Source organism: Nymphaea colorata, chromosome 11, assembly GCF_008831285.2.
Source record: "Nymphaea colorata isolate Beijing-Zhang1983 chromosome 11, ASM883128v2, whole genome shotgun sequence".
Classification (NCBI taxonomy): Eukaryota; Viridiplantae; Streptophyta; class Magnoliopsida; order Nymphaeales; family Nymphaeaceae; genus Nymphaea; species Nymphaea colorata.
The window spans coordinates 4,569,517-4,589,977 of NC_045148.1; the positions used below are offsets into that span (position 1 = coordinate 4,569,517).

The window sequence follows — 20,461 nt, forward strand, 5'->3', positions numbered from 1 at the left end:
TTTTTTTTTCCTTTGTTTCTTACGCTTGTCATTTTGATTACAACTTTGTCAAGTTTCTTGATGAATAAAATTGATAGTTCATTGATTTGGGATTTAGGGGAGACGATCCTCCCTATCAGTGCATCACCTTGGTATTGGACTTAGGGCAAAACCAAAGGAAGCCAGTAGATCTAGAGTCACTTGATGCGTCTAGGGATCCATTCCTGATGAGCGCACCCTTCAAAAGGTCCAATGAGAATCCATGCATAGTTTGAAGCTCCAAACCAGAGGAGGCCCCTGCATACAATGAAGGGGCAAAAGTGGCACAAATTCAGCCCTTCTTGTTAAGCCTTGGCGTCGGGCTGGCCCGGCCCGGCCCTGGTCAGCCCGGCTGGCCCATTTAGATTAAAAAAAATGTTTTTTAATTTTTTTTTGTTTTAATAATATATATTTATTATTAATAAATCTATTTTATATTTAAAAATTTATTTTATAATTAAAAATTATTTTTAAATTTTAAATGGGCCGGATCGGGCCAGCCCGATGCCCACCCTTACTTCTTGGGTTTAGTTGGACGTTTTGGATCCAGTCATAGTGTTTTGACCCTTTATAGATCCATTTCCTAATTTTCAGTTAAATTGAGGTATAAATAACTCACGTAGAGGTTAGGTTTTTTTTTTTAGTTGAAGAGAGAAATTTGCCAATGTGAATTTGATTTGAGTTTTTTCCCTTTTTGAGTTTTTTCCCTTTGTTGCTTAGGCTTATCATTTTGGTTACAACTTTGTCAAGTTTCTTGATCAATATACTTGAGCGTTCGTTGATTTGGGATTTGGAGGAGACGATCCTCTCTACCGTTGCATCATGCTTGCCTATTGACATGATCCTTTCATCTCAAATATGTACTTATGTTTTTGCAGTTTCGTCTAGCCCTCCAGCATAATTCTTTGTTAGAATAAATGCAGTTATGTAACTTGTTTTTTTTTTCTTTGGTTTAGAAGCATTGTATCAATGTATATATTTTAGATAAATTAATACAAATATTTGTTTTTACATAGAAACAAAATGCAGTGATGGAAATGTGAAGAGTACAGTGATGTTTGTTTCTTTAGCAACAAATTTCTATGAAGGAAAATGCCATTTTTTCTTTTATAGAAACGTGACATTCTTTAAATGACAAAAAATATGGAGTGTGAAGTATAAATTTTCTAACCGTTTTTCGGCCAAAAATTTCAATTGATGAAATAATGTAATCACTGACGACATATTAACTTCAGCCATGCAAACATTGACGAACATGCAGCAGCCAAACCCTAAGCACTGCAAGGTTTATGGCATTCAGTGGTGTACTATTGATGCCACACCACTGAAGAATGCACTTCTATGGAGCTGCCACATTAAATCATATACCTTGTAATGAAAGATGATTCAGCACAATGTCCATGTACACGTCATTTTATCCTAAGTAATACTACCTGATGGTAAGTAAATTATCAGTAATGTTTGTTTTAACTATATGGTCGGAAAAGTCACTGTTGGAAGGCAGCACTGACGATGGGTTCAAACATGGCGGAACCAAGCTGTGACTGGACCAGAAGCGACGGTCTCTGTGACGTTTTCATCCTGTCAGGATTTAAATCTTAGACGGTTTTTTACCATCAGAGCTTAAGGGCATGTTTGATTGCAAGGAATTTTACTGTTTGATGTACATAACTATCTCCTTGCCTCGCGTCCCCTTTCTGTCTGCATGTTTTTTTCTGTTTTTGTTTTCCCCTCTTTTTCTCTTCTTTTTTGGCTGCATTTTTTCTATCGGATGATGCAACGGCCTGCTGATGGCTTTTTTGTTGGTGTGAGTGGTGATTTCTTCACTATGGCAAATTTCAAACATTAGTGAAAATGGGTAGTTGTTCAGATCCGCAGCAGCTATCAACACGCCATCTCCCTTTTTGTGCTGTTGATTTCAACAGCTTGGCCCCACTTTATTTTATGATCCGTGGACATGGCCAAATGAACAATTCAGGATGTGGGAACATGAGCAAGCACACCATATCCCCTTTTTTGTTCAGTATTAATTTGACAAGTTAGTTTTCATTAATAATAATGTGTAAAACATAAAAACATGCAGTTAAGGGCAACATTTAAAAATAGTTGCTGAATCAAATCTACCAGCAAAAAGATTGAAGATTCATGGTTGGTCATTCTATCCCAAAGAAAGAAATACTTGAGCTAGCGTGCGTTAGATATTTAAAGATCTGCAGAAGATTATTTTCATCTCTAATAGCAGAGAATGGTTGAAATGGATGTGTTGGTGTCTAGAAGGCAGAGCTTGTTTTCCAAAGAAGCTGTCTGCCACCCGTTGGCATGCCAACTTGCAAGAGCTTGGCCGGCAGATGGGGATGATGGTAGGTCTGCGGCCTGGAGTTTTGGTGGCCAAGATTGTGGCAAACTGCCACCCGTTGGTCCAGATTCTCCATTAGACGACGCAACATCATGTTTTTGTAGTTTGCCTCCAATTTTTGAATAATATGAGATGCTAAATGTGTGTATAAGATGTTTGAAAATGAGAGCTCAGCTTCACCATGCTGTGAATTGTTATTGTTATGATGATTATTGTTACTTTGTTGGCATATTAACTTTTGAAAGAAATTTTCAATTTAGATGATGTACAGAGTCGGGTAACCACTGTCTTTGATTTTAACTTACTGTGTAGGGAAGCGACTATTGTTTTGGTCCATGGATTTTAATTCTGAGAATTGAACCTTGAACTCTTACAAAAGGTTTAATTCATATTAAGAGAAGGATGAATGGGCTTTGAGCATTAAGGCTTATAAACTTTTCTGATTGGCCTTTGAGCATTAAGGCTTCGCTCGATTGACTTTCCTTTACATTCTTTTCCTCATTTTTTATTAGTAATGAATTTTTATGGTCGTTCTTTCATAGTTGCTCATCAGATTCAAAGCTTTGTGCTCTTTCCTTAGATTTTCAATCCATCGTGGTAGGTTCTGCTATCTAGAAGATGGATGCATAGCAAGGTGGGCTGTTGTTTTGTGCTTATCTTTGTACTGTTCGCTTTGGTCTTCTGCTTCCTTTCCACGGTGGTCATGGGCCACTCATGGCTACAAATAAAACCAAGGATTCTAACTTTACAGCATTGTTATCATAAATATATTGGTATAATACGGCAAAGTTGAAAAGCTGGGCAAGTTTAAAAAAAAAAAAGAAATCCTAAAAATAAAATTTAACAAATGCAAAAAAAATAGGAATAAACAATGTGAAAATAAACAAGAAAATCCATTTTTTATTGTTTTCTGACATTTTCTTTCGTTTTTTGACATTAGTGAGTAAGTACTAGGAGAACTATATGTTTCCGAAAATAAGCCTTATGAAAGTTTATCGGCTTTCTTTGTGCTATTTGTTTGAAATGTTTTCTATAAATGACAATATTTCCTTAGTTTTGTCTTTCATTGACATTGCCTACATGCAGAACTGACTTTCATTGGCCGCCTCAAAGTGGATGTTGTTTTTTTCTGGCAGAATGCTGCCATTATCTCCTTGATGCTGCCTTTAGGAGCTCTACTAGAATTCGCTGTAAAAGTTTGTTTTCAATCTTTTTGTCATCATATTCGAATTAAAGCTTATCTTTTGTTGAGGGCTTTCTTGTTTGAGATGCAATAGTCATTTTCTTTGTCCCAAATCTAGTTTATCATGTGAATATAAGGCAATCGGTCTCAGTGACTTAATCTAATGCACAAATACCACCTCAATTTCCATTCTCCCAAACAGCCTCCACATTGAAAGATTTATAAGTCAAGCCATAATGTCTGTTTGGTTTTTACCACTAACCGGGGACCTGGATTTTTTGCAGGCACAAGCGCTTGTAAGCCCGTGTGACTGTGGCTTTCTAAGAGAACCAGCACAGGGGTGGAGGGAAGTGGGCCCCGCAAAGGCGATGGCCTCCCCGCTCAAGTAAATTTTATATTTTCAAAAATTTTAGTGCAGCCCCTGTAAAACTTTTGAAAAAATAATTGGACCTATTAAAGATTTTCCAAAAAAAATTACTGGTTGTAGGACTGTTCAGCCCACCTAAAGATGAAATCATAGCTCTGTCACTGAAAAGCACCAAGTTGAAGATGCAACATGAACACTTGAATGCAGGTACTACCATTGAACGATGACAATCAGAGCCCCAAACTGCGTAAATCAAGACATTGGCATAGCACCTAGGTGAAGAAAGCAGTTCACCACTCAAATATTTGATTAATCCTACCCTCTAATGAAAGAACAAGGCGTACCTGAGACGAACTTGTTATTAAACCCTGCCGTTTGAACAATTAAATATTGTAGAAGACTTTAAACTTTTGCCTATTAACTTTTGTGATATATAAAATTTTTGTGTAGTTAATAATGAAACATTGCAGTTATCCCAAAGAGGTATCCCCCTCTTCAAGAAACATAAACGGAGGAGCAAATCCAAAAAATAAATTTCCTCTTATTATACATCTCAAAGCATACTACAAGATTCTCTAAGCACAAAAATGTGACAAAAACCACAGGACATATGAAAAGAGCAAACAGGTGAAATGGGAGGCGTCAGATCCACTCCTTGGGGTTAACACATGCATCAAGGAGCTTCCATTCTTCAGTTCCCTCTTCTGGTTTCTGTAAAAAAAAAAAAGAAAAAAAAAAAGAAATCACCAAGAATTAGCACCCTTGCGCTTTCTAAAGAAAAACAGAGCCCAGAAACAAGGAAAGGAACTCACATGGTCATATTCCCATCGGGCCGTCAAAGGTAGAGAAACTAGAATACTCTCAATCCTGCCCCCTGTCTTCAGCCCGAACGTGGTGCCACGATCATAAACCTTGAAATATTGACAGGATCAGTTTCTCCAAGGAAGTCACACGTTGAGGATTGGTGACAATAACAAAATCTACAATTAACTTAGGATAATTGAAAATTGATAATTATTGTACCAAGTTGAATTCCACATAGCGCCCCCTCCTTAACTGCTGCCATGCCTTGTGTTGTTCTGTAAAAGGTGTATCCTTCCGCTTTTCTATCAGTGGTATGTAGGCTGGAACAACAGAGTTTGCACATTCTGCAACATAATACAGATTCAGTGGAAGAGAACTACCGAGTTAATATATATATATATATATATATAACGAGAGAGAGAGAGATAGGGGTAGAAAACTCTTGTCGGCAATCTCCACAAACATCAGATTAAATTGAAATTTAGTTTCAGAATTCAGCCTTATGTTTTTCTTCGAGGCTAGTAAGGGGTAGAGTTGACATAAGCAATGTTAATGGTTCTCTCAGTGCAGACATCTGGGTCTAGAGAACTTTGCCCACTTTTTACCCATGTTACATGGGTACAGGTGCATGTGAAGAGTAGCTTCTAAAAAGCTCGCACGTCAAGCTACAGAAATATATGTGTATATGAAAGAAGATCGTAGGAAAAATTGCCAGCAAAAGGTCAAAATAGGTCATAAAAGCTGCGAATTGGCTTTGAATAGTTATTAATCAATATGAATAGGATAATAAATGCATTAAATGTAATAAAAGTTGCTACTATTCACAGTCCACAACTACAACAGGTTTACAAATAATAGCAGTGAAAAAATAAGCAAGTCAAAATATACTAGTGAGGCTCTAATTACTTGCATAAAAATTACATTTATAAGCTAACAATGCAGACAGAATGGCTTTAAAAAAAAATTTTGTTGCCATTTCTGGACCAAACTAAACTTGGTCAACTTTGACTCGGTGTTTTTTCTTTTTTTTTTTTGGGTTGGTGGGGGTGGGGTGTGTGGAAGGAAGAGGCACTGGTGCCTTGACTGCTGACAGTTCTTTTTCTGTATCCAAGCCATGCCAAGACCACACTCGTGTCCAGCTGTATTAACATGCGTACAACACTCAGATAGAGGAAGAGTCCATGTGACTAGGTTTTATTCATATAAGCTTCGTAATGGCAAGGAAGATTGAACCAATATATTCGGATCATTCTGCAAAAACTGGGTTTAACATGGATAGCAAGCTTTCATTCAAATGGATCTCCAAGGAGGTGAAAACACCTCCAGGAAGCAAATGGAAAGAAAACAAATACATCAGACTGGAAAAGATGGTGCAATGACAGTGGTAATTGTTCCTTTTGGCACAAACTGTTAAGGTTATCTCAAATTCAAGTAAAAGTAATGGCATGAATATTTGCCAACCAAGGTAACATGCTGTCCTCTGATCATATGCAAGTCTGAGATAAGTAACCCCATTTTTAAGGCTTGGTGCAACAAATGGGCCTCTCTCAAGTTATCACATTGATAGTCCATTTTCTATTTTGGTTTTATGTCCAAATACATGCAGTTTTTACAAAGATTACACCGTAAGTGAGAGATCAATCATATCCTATATTATCTCATGTGCATAACCTTTTTGCAGAAAAATAACAAAAAAAAAAAAAAGATAAGTGCATACAATACTTCCTATCTGAATTCTGAATGTGAAATTATCCTCCAAATCTTCTCAAAAGATGTATCCATTTAAGAACAAATAAGCCTCAGTTACTCCAATGTTCACCGAGTGTCACTTCAGAATTAACAATATGAATACCCTCAGTTACTTGGGCAAGATAGATATGGTTGTAGAATCTGAAACTTTTCCCCTTAAGTACGAGTTTTGGAAGAATCAGCATCTGACCCTATTACAATTCACTGGGTTATTCCAATTTCCAAGTACCCGAAAGCTGGGCCATCTGTTTGTGTTGTGCAGTATGCATTAGGGCCATGGAACTTATCATTTTTGGGTTTTCTAGTGATGAAATATTGTTTCTTTTATTCTAGACATTCTTTCTTGGACTTCTATCATTATGGTTTTCTGTCAAGTCTATGCTCAAGGACAGAATTGAAGCCATTGGAAATTTGGAACAGCATGCATACAAGGTCATGCACGTGCAAGCATGCAAACATGGATAGACACAGGGAAACACATTTCACATGCCTCCAACACATGCACATGCATATACACATGAAAGCACATTCACATGCACCCCACACAAATGATGTTAAATGAACATGCCTCTTAAAAAGTATCCTACGCACATAAAGCAGGGTTAGGACCAACTTGCAAATGCTCCCAGCTTCAACTGGCACCCATATAACAAGTAAAGCAGTGCCGACATTCATGTTATTCAAACAAAAAGGAAGGACTATAATATAGATCAATAACTAGCTCAACAACTTTAAGAAAGAAGAAGGAATAATAAAGAAATTCAATTTAGTTCAGTCGGAAACTATAGTATTACTCTACAAAATATATAAACCATAAGCTTGATTAGTACAATATAGTGGACACGAATTAAAAACTAAAAACAGAAAGACATAAATATACCTGTTGTAAAACCAAGAAGGAACTCCTGGTCATAATCATTTAGGTCATCGAAAAAGATTCCACCAAGCCCACGCCGCTCCTCCCGGTGCTGTAGACAGAATAAACAGTACAAAAGGAATATTTACTGTCTACAATTTAAAGTGAAAATTTATTTCCTAAACAATAGCAGTACAGAGACCCGAATGCTTGTCACAGTGAGGCTGGCCTTGGCAGTAATGGAGGCAGTCATGATTCAGATCCCAAGGGTGCCACTCCCAGGGCAAGCTGATTCTACAGGTACACAACTAGGGATCCGCAAGTAGAAAAGTACACTCAAGGGTTCTATCACTGGTCTCAAGATGGTTCAAGCCTGGATCTCTCTTTGAAGTTATATATCCAAAGAAAAAAGCACGGTATGACTAATTGATTTTATATGTCAGTTTGAAACTTTTCTTCATCACACGCACTATCCAAGGAACCAACATAAGGCAGGAGCTTTTCAGCTATGTTCGCAAGGTCCTTATTGCTCAAATAGGACAAATATAAAAATATGGGAAAGGACAGAAATGGGTTCGCTTTCAGAGATGCCATTCATGATCAGAAAACAATCAAATAAATGCACAAGCGTAGAATAAAAGTAACACCCTGATTTGTAGTTTCACCACTTAGTGGAGAATCACTTAGGCATTATGATTGGTCACATTTTGATCAGCTATCCATTCTTTGAAAGAATAGAATCTTACCCCGTACTGGAAACCAGAGAGAAGTCACACTTTTATATTTGAACGGTCATTTTATATCTAACAGATTGATTAAATTCAAAAGGACATCCTTTAGGCTTGTTTAGCGACTTCAGTTCAAGTTGGAATCGACCATTATATGGGCCATTGGTTTGATTGGATATAAGCATTTATATCCAGCTAAAGCTCAAAGTTTTGGCCACAGAGATTCACAATCTGCTCCAATGCTTCCAGCCCATTCGTTTCCTGCTCTTTCAATCATCTTCTACAAGTTATTCTCTTGGTTTTCATATAAGAAGTTAGAAGGACAAGGATTACAAGATTTAATGGGAATACCTTGATACAGAAATAGTCATCACACCATTTCTTGAACCGCGGATAGAAAGTAGGATCAAACTTGTCGCAGGCCTTCTTTTGAATCTACAAAATCAAAAGCAATGTTTTTCATTAAGTCATTTTAAAGGATAAATTCAGAACTCACTTTGCAGAATATGGTAATGTGCAAATAATGTCAATAGATCTATAAGAAAGTTGGACAAGCGTCACAATGGCCTCAGGACGATGAACTTTACCGAATGGAAATGTTTAACATCCTCCTCAAATATATAGGAAGGGGTTAAATCCGTACCCCCGCCAAACCACCATTTTCGTGGTGCTCCAGCAGCATCTGAACGCAAAGCATATACCAATTTCATCAGACATGCAATGGATTTTACCTAAAGTTTCATTTAGAGATGGAAGAATAGGCCGTGCAAATCATTAATTCTCAACATATTCTAGACAAGCTTTTAAATTAGTTTTATGATTTTCAAAGAGTTAAACTACCTTGCTCTGTTTTGCAATAACACATGCGGCCATCAATAGTTCTAAACAATGATCAAGATCTCATTTAGTGAATGAAACTAAGCTACCAGATTTGCAGTCAAACAGTGTAATTCTAGTCAGCCGAAAGGATAATAGACCAAACAAAGCAAAAGCCAAAAGCAACTGAAATGCAAGGTATGTTGCATCAGAGGGAGAGAAGATAACCATCACCAATTAAAAAGAAAAACTGTAAAACGAAGAGAATGAGATACCTTCTGGAGCGTCTGTCTCGAAGTACCGATAATTGAAATGCAATGTAGGTGCAAATGGGTTCTTTGGATGCAAAACCTACAAACGAGAAGGACCAAAGAACCATAACTTTTCCGGTTCAACTAATCAACCGAATTACTGAAAACTAAACGAGAATATCAGAGATCGAAAGATGAACTAACAGAGCTAATTCCAGCGGCGAAGAAGGGGACGGGGCCGGCATTGACGACGGTCCCTGCCGTGGCAGCCCGGTACGCGTCCGGGGGCATCATCCCGTAGACCACAGAAACGTTGACTCCGGCCTTCTCCCACACATTCCCGTCCTGCAGAACGCGGCTTATTCCGCCTCCGCCCCCGGGCCTTGACCACACATCCTCCTTGAACCGACACCCATCAACCGCCTCGATAGCTGCGCAGACCTTATCCTGCACTTCCCTGATCATCTTCTCAAATCGGCCCCTAACGGAGGACGAATCAGAAGCTGGGGCCTCTCCATCTCTCAAGAAGCTGTCCGGCCGCTCACTCTGCGGCACCTCCTTCTCGATTGCAGGGCCGGATATTGAGCTCGAAGGCCGGAAGTACACTCTCTTCCTCGGAAATGAGATGGAAATTTTGTTGGGTTTTAGTGGTGATGGTCTGAAGAAGCCTACAGACGCGCTGTTAGAGGATGAAGACGAATACGAGGAAAACCCAAGGAAGGAGGAAGGAGAAGACAAGGTGGTAGAACTAGCCATGACAAAGGGAGGGAGGGAGGGAGATAGGGAGGGAGAGCGAGAGAGAGGCAACCAACCAGTGAAAAGAGAAGTGGCAAGGTAGAAATCTTTATAGATAAAGATTACGGAGAGAGAGACAGGGACAGGCTGCCGAGGAGTGGGGAGATAGAAGAGCAGCCAGTGAGAAGAAAGGGCGTCAACACTGAAATCTTTATAGACAGAGATTACAGAGAGATCCAAAGTGGATTGGGATAGCCGTCGGTTTTGGGGAGGCGGTCAGGTCCAAGGTGCTGACGATGGGCAGCCCCTGGTAATCTCCCCCACCAGTTTCACCCCCACCAGCATCAAGGAAACCACCTTTCCTTATTTTTATAGCTTTCCCACTTCTTTCCGTGTATCACGTTAGCTTGTTTCGGGGCTTTGTCAATATTTTAATGGCGTAGGTTTGGTAACCAAGGTTCCCACAGGAGAAGAGAACCTGTGAACAAATGAAACTTATTTGACTTTGGCTTTTGAGAAATGAATTCGATACCTTATAAATGCTTCTCTGACTTTCGAGCTCGTCATTAACAAGCAATTTTAGTTACAGGCTGTTGAGTGGTCATGAGTGGCAAGTAGAAGTTAGAAGCGAATACTGAGGGCGTTAGGTTTAAATATTATGTAAGAAAGTTTCAATGTTATGGCTTTAAAGGGGCTAGAGCAATTGGGCGATAATGTGGTTCACATTTAAAAGGTTTGAGGTTCAAATCTCGTGGTATATTGTAGGTCCACTTATACCACAAAACAAACCAGAACCTTATGACCTTCCAGTTAAAAGTTTCCATCTAGTAATTTTTTTAACTTGAAAATTTTCATGCTATTATCTTCCAAAACCTTGGTGGTTATTCACATTATCTTTAGCAAAAATATAAAAAATAGTTGCACTTGAAACTAATGAGGTGACAGTCACGGACTGACCTACGTACAACTACATAAACGTGTTAATTTATTGGTTAATGTCATCGCCAAATTTTTCTGCACGGTGGGCACCTTAAATTACTTAAGTCAACATGGCATATGAGATTTGGGGATCATTTTTGCATAATTTTTGACGTAAGGCAACTGTATTTACAGTTGATATGTAGGGTTGCCTAGAATGCACTTACAAAATTTTAATTACAAAATTCAAAAACCAACATATTACAACTTCCATAAATATTTAGACTAAAAATTTATCATGTAAATTCCTTAATAAAAAGTTGAAGTGCCTTTCCATAAGACATACAGTACCAATGCATCTTTCAATTGGTAGTTGTTAATGCACATTTTTTGACGGTTTTTAATGATGCAAACTTAAGAAAAAAAAAAAACATTCGATTATAGAAGTAACATGTTGATTTCAATTTCTCTATGTATACAAGTTATATGCTTCTTTGACTTTCGTGCTCTTCATTAACAAGCAATTTTAGTTAGACGCTGTTGAGTGGCTAGTAGAAGTTAGAAGAGAATACTGAGGGTGTTAAGTTTAAAAATTTTGGAAGAAAAATTTGATCTTATGGCCTCAAGCAGCCTAACTTAGTAGTACACATTTAAGAGGTTCAAAGTTTAAATTTTGTATTTGCTGTCATATTTTAGTGTATTATTACTCTAAGCTGTAAACAATGACAAGTGCGACACTCAAGTTAAACGGTGTAATGTAGTCTATCCAAACTGCAAAGCAAATTGAAATCTTAAAAGCGTATGACCAGGCTGTTTTCCCTAACAAAAAATTAAAAGTTTGTGATTTTTTTTCTTGATTTTTTTTGTAATATTATCTTCGTAAACATTAGTGGTTGCTCGCCCTTACCTTTACAGAACATGAATAAAACAACAATTCCATTGGACCTAATGAGGTGAAAGTCAGGGGTAGAGACCCATGTACGACTACGTAAACCTGTTAATTTATTTGCAATACCATGAATCGTCAAAATATTTTACACCGTAGGCACCTTAAATTACTTAACCGCATATGGCTTCTGAGATTTGGCGATAACTTTATATAATTTTCCACGTAATGCACATGCAAATTTTAATTATAGAGATTCGAAAACCAACATATAAAACTTCCATAAATATTTACACGAAAAAATATCATGTAATTCCTTAGATTAAAAAGTTGAAGTGCTTTTCGTTGAGTCACACAGCACCAATACATCTTTACAGTTTGTTTTCAGGGAATATATATATATATATATTGTTAAAAACTGTCTCCAAAACATTCACTTTATCATTAAAAAGCATGGCCAAACAACTGGTCATCATCAATGCATCTTTTACGATGGTTTTAATGATATAATAAAAAATCACGCCACAAAGATAAATGAATATATATATATATATATAATACATATAATTTTGTCAATCTTGTTAAATTTAAATATAATATATTTACAATAACCAATGTATGTAAAATATAAATAGATCAAATCCATTCACCGCAACAAAATAGTTGTTTTCAAAACAAGTTGGATCTAAATCTTAATATGCTCCCAACAACTAAAGACATATTCTTTTAAAACAACCTTGATTGACATTGAGATTGAATGGTAAGATCTAATAGATGTTTTGGAAACATGTTGAACCAATACTCGAATCCAATGCAACAACTAAAACATATTTATTTTTAAAACAATTGGATCCATTTCGAAACACTTACTACAACTAGAATATATATTTTTAAAACAAGTTTTTGAAGAGCATGGCGCTTAAAGCTGAAGCTTCCACTCAATTCCTTCTCATTGCAGGATATAAAGCCTATTTTTGATGTGCTCCCTCCCCTTACATTTCAATTTACATGTCATGGACTCCTTTTTACAAAACAAAGAATTGACACTCCAAGAATTCAAAACAAAAGCTGACCGCCTATTAGCTCATGTACTATCCACCGTGCCAACCCCTCGAGAATATTTTAAAACATGTTGAAGACAAATCCAAATTTGTACCAAACAAGTGACTCCTTGAGCTCCAAGTCGAGACCAATAACCCATGAAAACCACATTCAATATTCAAAATAAATAGTTCCGAACAAATAATCTTTAGACAAACCCAAAAATGGTATTAAATTCACAATTAAATTTGTACCAAACAACTGACTCCTTGAGCACCAATTTGAGACCAATAACTCAAAAAGCCATATTCAATATTTAAAATAATTACATCGGATCAAATAATCTTTAATCAAACCATGAAAGAAAGAACCGATTAGTCCTTCCTACCAAATGAAGTCAGTTTTGATAGGAAATGGACTTTGAAAATGCACTCAAGTTTGGAATTCGAAAGAAACAAAACTCGATTTTGATCGGCTTTGGGTCGAATATGACTCTAATATATTTAGTATAATTTGTTCTATAACTGCTTTTCATAAAATTACATTTACAGAAGACAAATTGCAACTGAAAGATATTTAAAAGAATATTTTAATAGAAAGTTGGATTAAAACAATGATTCTTCACTTATGAATAATTCTTCACTTATGACTTATTCCGCTTAGTGGAACTAGTCAAAATAAATGTAAGTTTGGATCCGATGTAAGTTCAATTGAAAGTGAGACAACTTCTAACCCGGAATTCTCTTTTATAATTGACTAAATTAAAGATTAAGCTGGAATATATCTGAGGTAAATACGAACATGGGTAAAATTGTGGAAGCCGTGAAAGGCGCCTTACCCCCTTTAGGAGGTCCACTGTTAATAGGGTTGAGTATCAGCTCAGGCCCCATCTTGACAGCTTAGGATTTGGCTTGGCGTAGCCCGAGTACGGTTCCACCCGGTTTAACCCTGTTTGATTTAATTTTGATAAAACAATTAAAGTATTTATGTTATATATATAAATATAAAAAATATGTAAAAATATATTTAAAAAATTAATAATAATATTTTTATCGAACCACTTTGAGCCTAATCCAAGCTGAACCGGGGAATGAAAGCCCAACAATTAAGCCTGGGCATCGGGTTGGCCCGGCCCGATAACGAGTCAGGCCCGGGCTAGCCCGACTCGAAAAACCTGAGCCCAAACCGGTGCAGGCCTAACCCGATTAAGTTTAAAAATATATATTTACTTAGGCTGCGTATCATAAGAAGGGAGGCTCCTTTCACTCTTCCTTCTCCCTATTAAATAACGGCAAACAAGTTGACCCCAACATAAGACCCTTTAATCGAAACATAGATGGTTAGGCAACAAAAAAAGCAAATTGGGACCTGGTAACCGAACCTTGTTTTGGAAATAACTCGGCGGAAATAACACGAGAATTACAATTTATGTTTTGTGAAAAACCAGTCCAATGACCTCTCTTTAGAGTTTTTAGGAACTTCAAACGGGGTGAAACGAATTTTATGGATCCTATAGCCTTTTTCAGAGTTTATAGACGTATATAGTTCTTAAGTGAAGAAAAGGTCGTGAGTCCCTTTCTAAAATTATGTGTATGAATATACAAGTGGGACAAGAATTTTAAAATTATAACAGTGTTTCTGAAAATATTTAAAAAATTGTGAGCTCTTTTAAATTTTTTCTAACATGGTAAAAAGCCCACGAGTCGTGGGATTTCCCCTATTTTCTTTTCACTCTCAGTCTCGCTCTCAACCATGGGTGGTTCCACCCACCCCAACCACCCACCGCAACCTCCGGCGAGGGCTGCTAGTGCCCTCTTCGGCAATAACACCAGCACAACAACACACTGACGCTTATACACTTATAGGTCGTTTGATTGCTGTTCATTGAAACAGGACAGACAAGACGTCCTGTCCATCACATTACTGTTCTATCCTTATTGACAATGGTGTTTTTTGTTTATCGTTTGATGATTTTAAGAACAAAACATTATGTTCCTCTTATCCGGCATTTGTTTCATATGTATGTTTTGTTTGTTCTGTTTGATCTATTCGTTCTATTTGATGCTTGTGTTTTCTATGGTCTGTTCCGTCTGTCATGTCTAGTGTTTGTTTATGTTCTATATGTTCTATCAGGTGTTTGTGTATTCTATGATCCGTTTTGACTATTATATTTGTTTTGTCTGCTATATGATGACAAAAATATCTTCTTTTTTGAACATGTTATATCAAAACAAGTATAAAATTCATAACATGAGGCCATATATATATATATATATATATATATATATATATATATATATATATATATATATATACAAAACAAGTATAAAATTCATAACATGAGGCTATATATATATATATATATATATATATATATATATATATATATATATATATATATATATATATATATACTCTTAATAAATCAAAGATTGTAGTTTTCTAGGTGGGAGGTTACCCCACCACCCAAATGGGAGCCAAACCTTCCATCTTCTCCTTGCTTCTAGGGTTGCATAGTACTCCACAAGTCAAATTGATCTGTCACACACATGCCCCTCACCCGACTGTTTGAGCTATGCCCCTTGGAACAAGATAAAGATTGTGGTTTCTTATTCTATATATTTTCACTAAGTATTTTCATTGACCGTTGAATAATGAGCGAATAAACATATATAGCTGTCATAGGTCTGCTGCAAGACCTGCCCGCAGAAAACCCCCAAATTTTTATTTCAAAAGAATGACTGTATACTTTCAATTAGGTGTGCTTGGACCAATGTCACAAATATCGTGTTTTATTAAAAAAATGTGATAAATATATAAGTTAGCCGTATAAACCATCAATAAAACACGTCCTTTCCAAAAAGACATCAGAAAATAAAAAACGCAAAAAATACTCATTTTTTCTGCATCTTTTTTGCCTGGATGTTAGATGTTTTTTAAGTGTTCAGAGCCAAACTGTGAGTTTCTATCTTTAAAATGTATTAAACAAAAGATAGATGTGATTAACCACAAAATTAGGCATAATGAAGAAGAGAGAGCGCTGAAAGGTGCATGTAGTAATAAAGATTAATTATGTAATGAGGAGAAGAAAGAGATGATTTCTAGAAAATTAGATGCAATAAAGAAGAGAGGGAGAGAGAGCCCAACTGTTCCTACAAAACCCTCCATAGCAATAACTCCTTCATTAACTCAGCCATCGTGGGGCTGAGTAAATTGGGTCAAACATGGACACCATCCAAATTTATTATTTCATAAATCACATATGGCTATTTTTCACCCACATGATATGTTTATGATTTTATCTAATAATTTTTCAGAGTCTTATTATTAGTTTTTTTTATTTATTTTACTTTTACCTAATTTTTAGAATTTTTTTAATTTATTAAAAATTTCTCGAGATTTTCCTGAAATATATAATTTTGCCGTATTATACCCGAGAAATAAGTTGTTGTATAATACCCGTACACCATGACAATGTTGTATAGATACACACAAGTCTATACACAAAAGCAAAAGGAGATGTAAGTAATAGCCGTGCAGGATTACAACTTGAAAGTTGAAACTTGGATGAAATTTCTACAACAGGAAAGAGTAACATTCCTCACGACAGCTCCCCTCAGATTGCGAACACCAATTGGTAAACCTTCGTCTCCAATGAGGCGGGCCTATCCTCAGAGAAATTCCTTTGACAGGGTCATCAGTCCGCACTAAAATGCTTTCTATAAGCTGCACTCACTGAACAGGAAAAATCCTGTGCATCGGTTGAAATGTGTACGGGCGAGTGAAATTTCACTCGCCCGCCCGACGACGCAACAAACATTGTGAAATTTCACTCGAGGATCGAGTGAAATTTCACGTAAAAAAAAGTCGGCCCTGCCAGGGCCGACTTTTTTTCGGGTGAAAGTTCACCCGTCGTCGCCCTTACCCGTCGACGACCTGCAAGGGCCGAAGTTTTTTCGGGTGAAAGTTCACCCGTCGTCGCCCTTACCCGTCGACGACCTGCAAGGGCCGAAGTTTTTTCGGGTGAAAGTTCACCCGTCGTCGCCCTTACCCGTCGACGACCTGCAAGGGCCGAAGTTTTTTCGGGTGAAAGTTCACCCGTCGTCGCCCTTACCCGTCGACGACCTGCAAGGGCCGAAGCGGAGGGCGACGAGTGAAATCGGAGAAGGAATAAGAGGGGGAAGGGAGAAGCGGAGGGCGACGAGTGAAATCGGAGAAGGAATAAGAGGGGAGGGAGAAGAGGGGAATGGGAGGACGGAGAGGGGGAAGGGAGAAGCGGAGGGGAGAAGAGGGGAAGGGGAAGGGAGAAGCGGAGGGGAGAAGAGGGGGAAGGGGGAAGGGAGAAGCGGAGGGGAAGGGGAAGGGAGAAGCAGAGGGGAAGGGGGAAGGGGGAAGGGAGAAGCAGAGGGGAAGGGGGAAGGGGGGCTGTCGACCGGAAGGGGGAAGGGGGAAGGGAGAAGCGGAGGGGAAGGGGGAAGGGGGGCTGTCGACCGGGACGACTCAGAGGGGGAAGGGGAAAGTGTCAGTGGGTAAAGGGGGAAGGGAGAATCAGAGGGGGAAGGCTTGAGAGGGATTGAGCGAGACAGAAGATAAATAAGGAATAAGGGAGACCGTGATCTCTTGCAGCCATGGCCGTGGTAGAGAATGTCGGCGTGGATTTGGGGCGTTGGCTGGCCGGAATTGTTTTTTCAGATTTCAAAGGTCACTTAAAAAGTCTCCTATAGCCCGGCTGGAACCAAAATCAAAAGGTCCAAAAGCCAACTTTGTGCCTTGCTCTCTATAAAGGACAGTCACATGGATAGAGGGAAGTCCTGGGCCTCCCTGGCTCTCTAGTGACATGTTTATCTGCATCAATGGAAGTCATCCTCCTCCCCTCTTTCTCCCTTACTTTTCGAGGGATAAAAGTTATCCACGTCCCTCTGATTAATAACATCAGAAGAAGTGGATGAACATGAAATTGAAATTAAAGAAGATGTTTTGATTTGTTAGAATTTGGAAATAATATCTATTAATAGAACAGTTAATGTGATTACAAACAATTATGATTACACATAAATACAAATAAAAGCAAACACTAACTCATTCAGTAAAATGCACAAACACTTTATGTACATCCAATTGACCAAAAGAGAGAGAAACAAAGAGAAAAGCATTAAAGAAATGCACCAACTAAAAAAGAGGCTCGTTTCAATGAAATGAAAAAAAAAAAACCCCACCGATAAGCCCTACAAGTTGGACTGGATGACAAAAAATGAAGCGAACAAGACAGAGGGATGGAGACTCACTTGCAACTACAAAACTGTACAGAATTGAGCACATCCCATTCATAGTTGAACCGTAGGCTAACAACTGCAGAAAAAGGGGCCAACAGAGGAAGAAGAGGAAGAGGGGGAGGAAGAAGGAGGTAGGAAGAGGAAGAGAGAAAGAGAAGAGAGCAACAGACAATGAGAGGGGAAGCAGCGAGAGGGTGAGATGGAGGGAGCAGGGGTGAAATCGGGGGAGCTGCAATGAGGTCGGGCGACGGCGTTCCATGGTAAACCACGGAACGCTAAGGAACAGAACAAATATTTATATCTTCTGTTCCGAGTCCCATCTGTCTTGCCTGTTCCACGTCCGTTGTTTGAGTCATCATGGTAAAATCAGAACGCAAGCAGTCCGTTCCGTCCTGTAGGATGGTTATCAAACGACCTCTTATTTACTTTTCTTTTCCTTTAGGTTGGGTTCCATTGAGATCCGTGGTTTTTAAGTTTGACCCTCTCCCAAATCCGATTTTGAATTCACGTTTTCTACATTAAAGTGTGAATTTGAAATTCATGTTAAGAATAGATGCTGAAATCCATAATTTGATATAACTATGGATTTCAGCTATCATGGATTTGAGATTTCCTTGGATCTGAAATCCGTGGAAAATCAAACGCAACCTTAGTGTTTGAACTGTAGTGGTCAGCCAGCAGCAAACCCAAAGTCGTTCACATGTATGTATTTTATTTTTTAATGTTTATCTATTTGTTTTGTTTTGCTTATTTCCACCTTTTCTTTCTGATGTTCACCCCTACATATGCAAGAATTTCTCCTACTTTCTCTTATAACAGGCGCAGAAAGAGAGGCTTGAAGGCCCCACTGCATGCAGCTCAACACCAATGAAGCAACAGATACCCCAATGCCTATGTTAATATTACAATACATATACACTTGTATACAGTAGTATCATGTAATTTTTTGGTTTTTCTGCATTTTATTTATTTTTCAGCTTTGCTATATATATATATATATATATAGAAACATTCTCACATTTGAAATTGCAAGGTTTTTCTTGGATATAATATGGTGAGCTTGAAAAAAAAGAAGAAAAAAGAGTAATTTTTTAAATAAAAAATAAAAGGGTAGAGAAAAATAAAATAAGTGACAAATTAATAAACATAAACATTAAAAAAATAGACAACAAATAAAAACTAGAAAATAAAGACAAGCAGTTTGACATTAAAAATGTGAACAAATGAATAAGATAAAAACATACAAATGGTGTTTTTTAAAGTTTTAAACGGCTGACTTATTTATCACGTTTTATATGCATTTTTTGTGTAACAATTAAAATATTATATATATATATATATATACACATGTGACATACGTGTATAGATGAACATACATATGTACATATATAATATATTGTACTTCAAAGTTATCTTCTAACGGTCATGTGCTAAGTAATCCATTTGATGCATTTTCTTCTTCCTAGTGAAAGTCTCTAAGCTGACATGCATTTATGGGTAATTTCAACGTCCTCAGATGCTTTCATTGCTGTGCATTCCCTGTACTGTACTCCCTTAAAGGAAAAATCGTTGTTAACGGACAGGGATATCTTTAAAACAAAATCAGACTCATATCTCTTCTAACAGCATATATTTAAAAATATAGTTCTTTTTAGAACAAAGTTCTTGTCAATGGCAGTTTGCAAAATAGCGGCAACTGATGAAAGAACAGTGAAATCTCAATCCCAAAAAATAACATCAAAACCTAGTTGGACTTCATAGACATTTTTTTATGTTAGGCATTCAAAATAAGATAATAATGAACCAAATTTGATCATCCCTAAAATGGGCTTAAATAAGATATGATATGGTTTAGCTATAGGTAGTGGCTAAGCATCTGTTGCTTTGAGTTGAATCAAGTTAGGCAAACCTCAAAAATACAAATCTTTATCAGAAAATTTGGTAAGTACATGTGTGATGAGGTGGTATCTCCAAATGACATTATCACACCAAAAATAAATGTGGTATGCACAAACCACGCATCAACGGTGCTAGCAAACTTATGACAAATAAATGCCTTTAATTGTATGTCATAAGTATATACATGAACGATATGCATTGTATGTCATAGCTTTATACCAATTAACTGTAACAACCCTAATTTTTTGGGGCATTTTTTCCAAGCAAAGTGCACAGAAATATCTTTTCAATCATCAAAACTTCAACTATTAGGCATCGCCACTGGTTAACTTCAAACTGTGAACACTTAAATAATGAGTTGTATCAAAGCATCCAAGTCAACGTTTCATAAAAAAAGTAAATGACTGCATAAGTTTATAACATTAAAAATTATTAACTCGTACAGTCAAAGTCATGACATAGATCAGTTGGGCAGCATCATGTTATCATATGGCCACAATAATATCATCACATAACCTTTCTATTTCTGATCATCTAAAAATGGAAATGGAGGTGAGAACTTGAGAAATTTCTCAATATGA

General features: G+C 37.3%; 1 protein-coding gene across 1 annotated transcript; it reads right to left on the reverse strand.

Moving 5' to 3' along the window:
- Nucleotides 1–4,445: 4,445 nt before the first annotated feature.
- LOC116264821 (coproporphyrinogen-III oxidase 1, chloroplastic) lies at nucleotides 4,446–10,212 on the reverse strand. The gene is made up of 8 exons (XM_031645230.2): nucleotides 9,333–10,212; nucleotides 9,153–9,228; nucleotides 8,649–8,743; nucleotides 8,413–8,496; nucleotides 7,358–7,445; nucleotides 4,948–5,072; nucleotides 4,737–4,835; nucleotides 4,446–4,635 (listed from the first exon to the last, which is right to left on the reverse strand). Exons 1-8 carry the CDS (start codon nucleotides 9,882–9,884, stop codon nucleotides 4,567–4,569), a joined length of 1,188 nt encoding a protein of 395 aa, XP_031501090.1. The 5' UTR covers nucleotides 9,885–10,212; the 3' UTR covers nucleotides 4,446–4,566.
- Nucleotides 10,213–20,461: the final 10,249 nt, after the last annotated feature.

Bases quoted from the DNA above. Each gene is read 5' to 3' on its own strand.
- LOC116264821 (XM_031645230.2), bottom strand. From the start codon at position 9,884: ATGGCTAGTTCTACCACCTTGTCTTCTCCTTCCTCCTTCCTTGGGTTT. The intron at 8,744-9,152 runs GTATCTCATTCT...CTTTGCGTTCAG, and splicing joins CGAGACAGACGCTCCAGAAG to ATGCTGCTGGAGCACCACGA. The intron at 8,497-8,648 runs GTAAAGTTCATC...TTGATTTTGTAG, and splicing joins ATGTTAAACATTTCCATTCG to ATTCAAAAGAAGGCCTGCGA.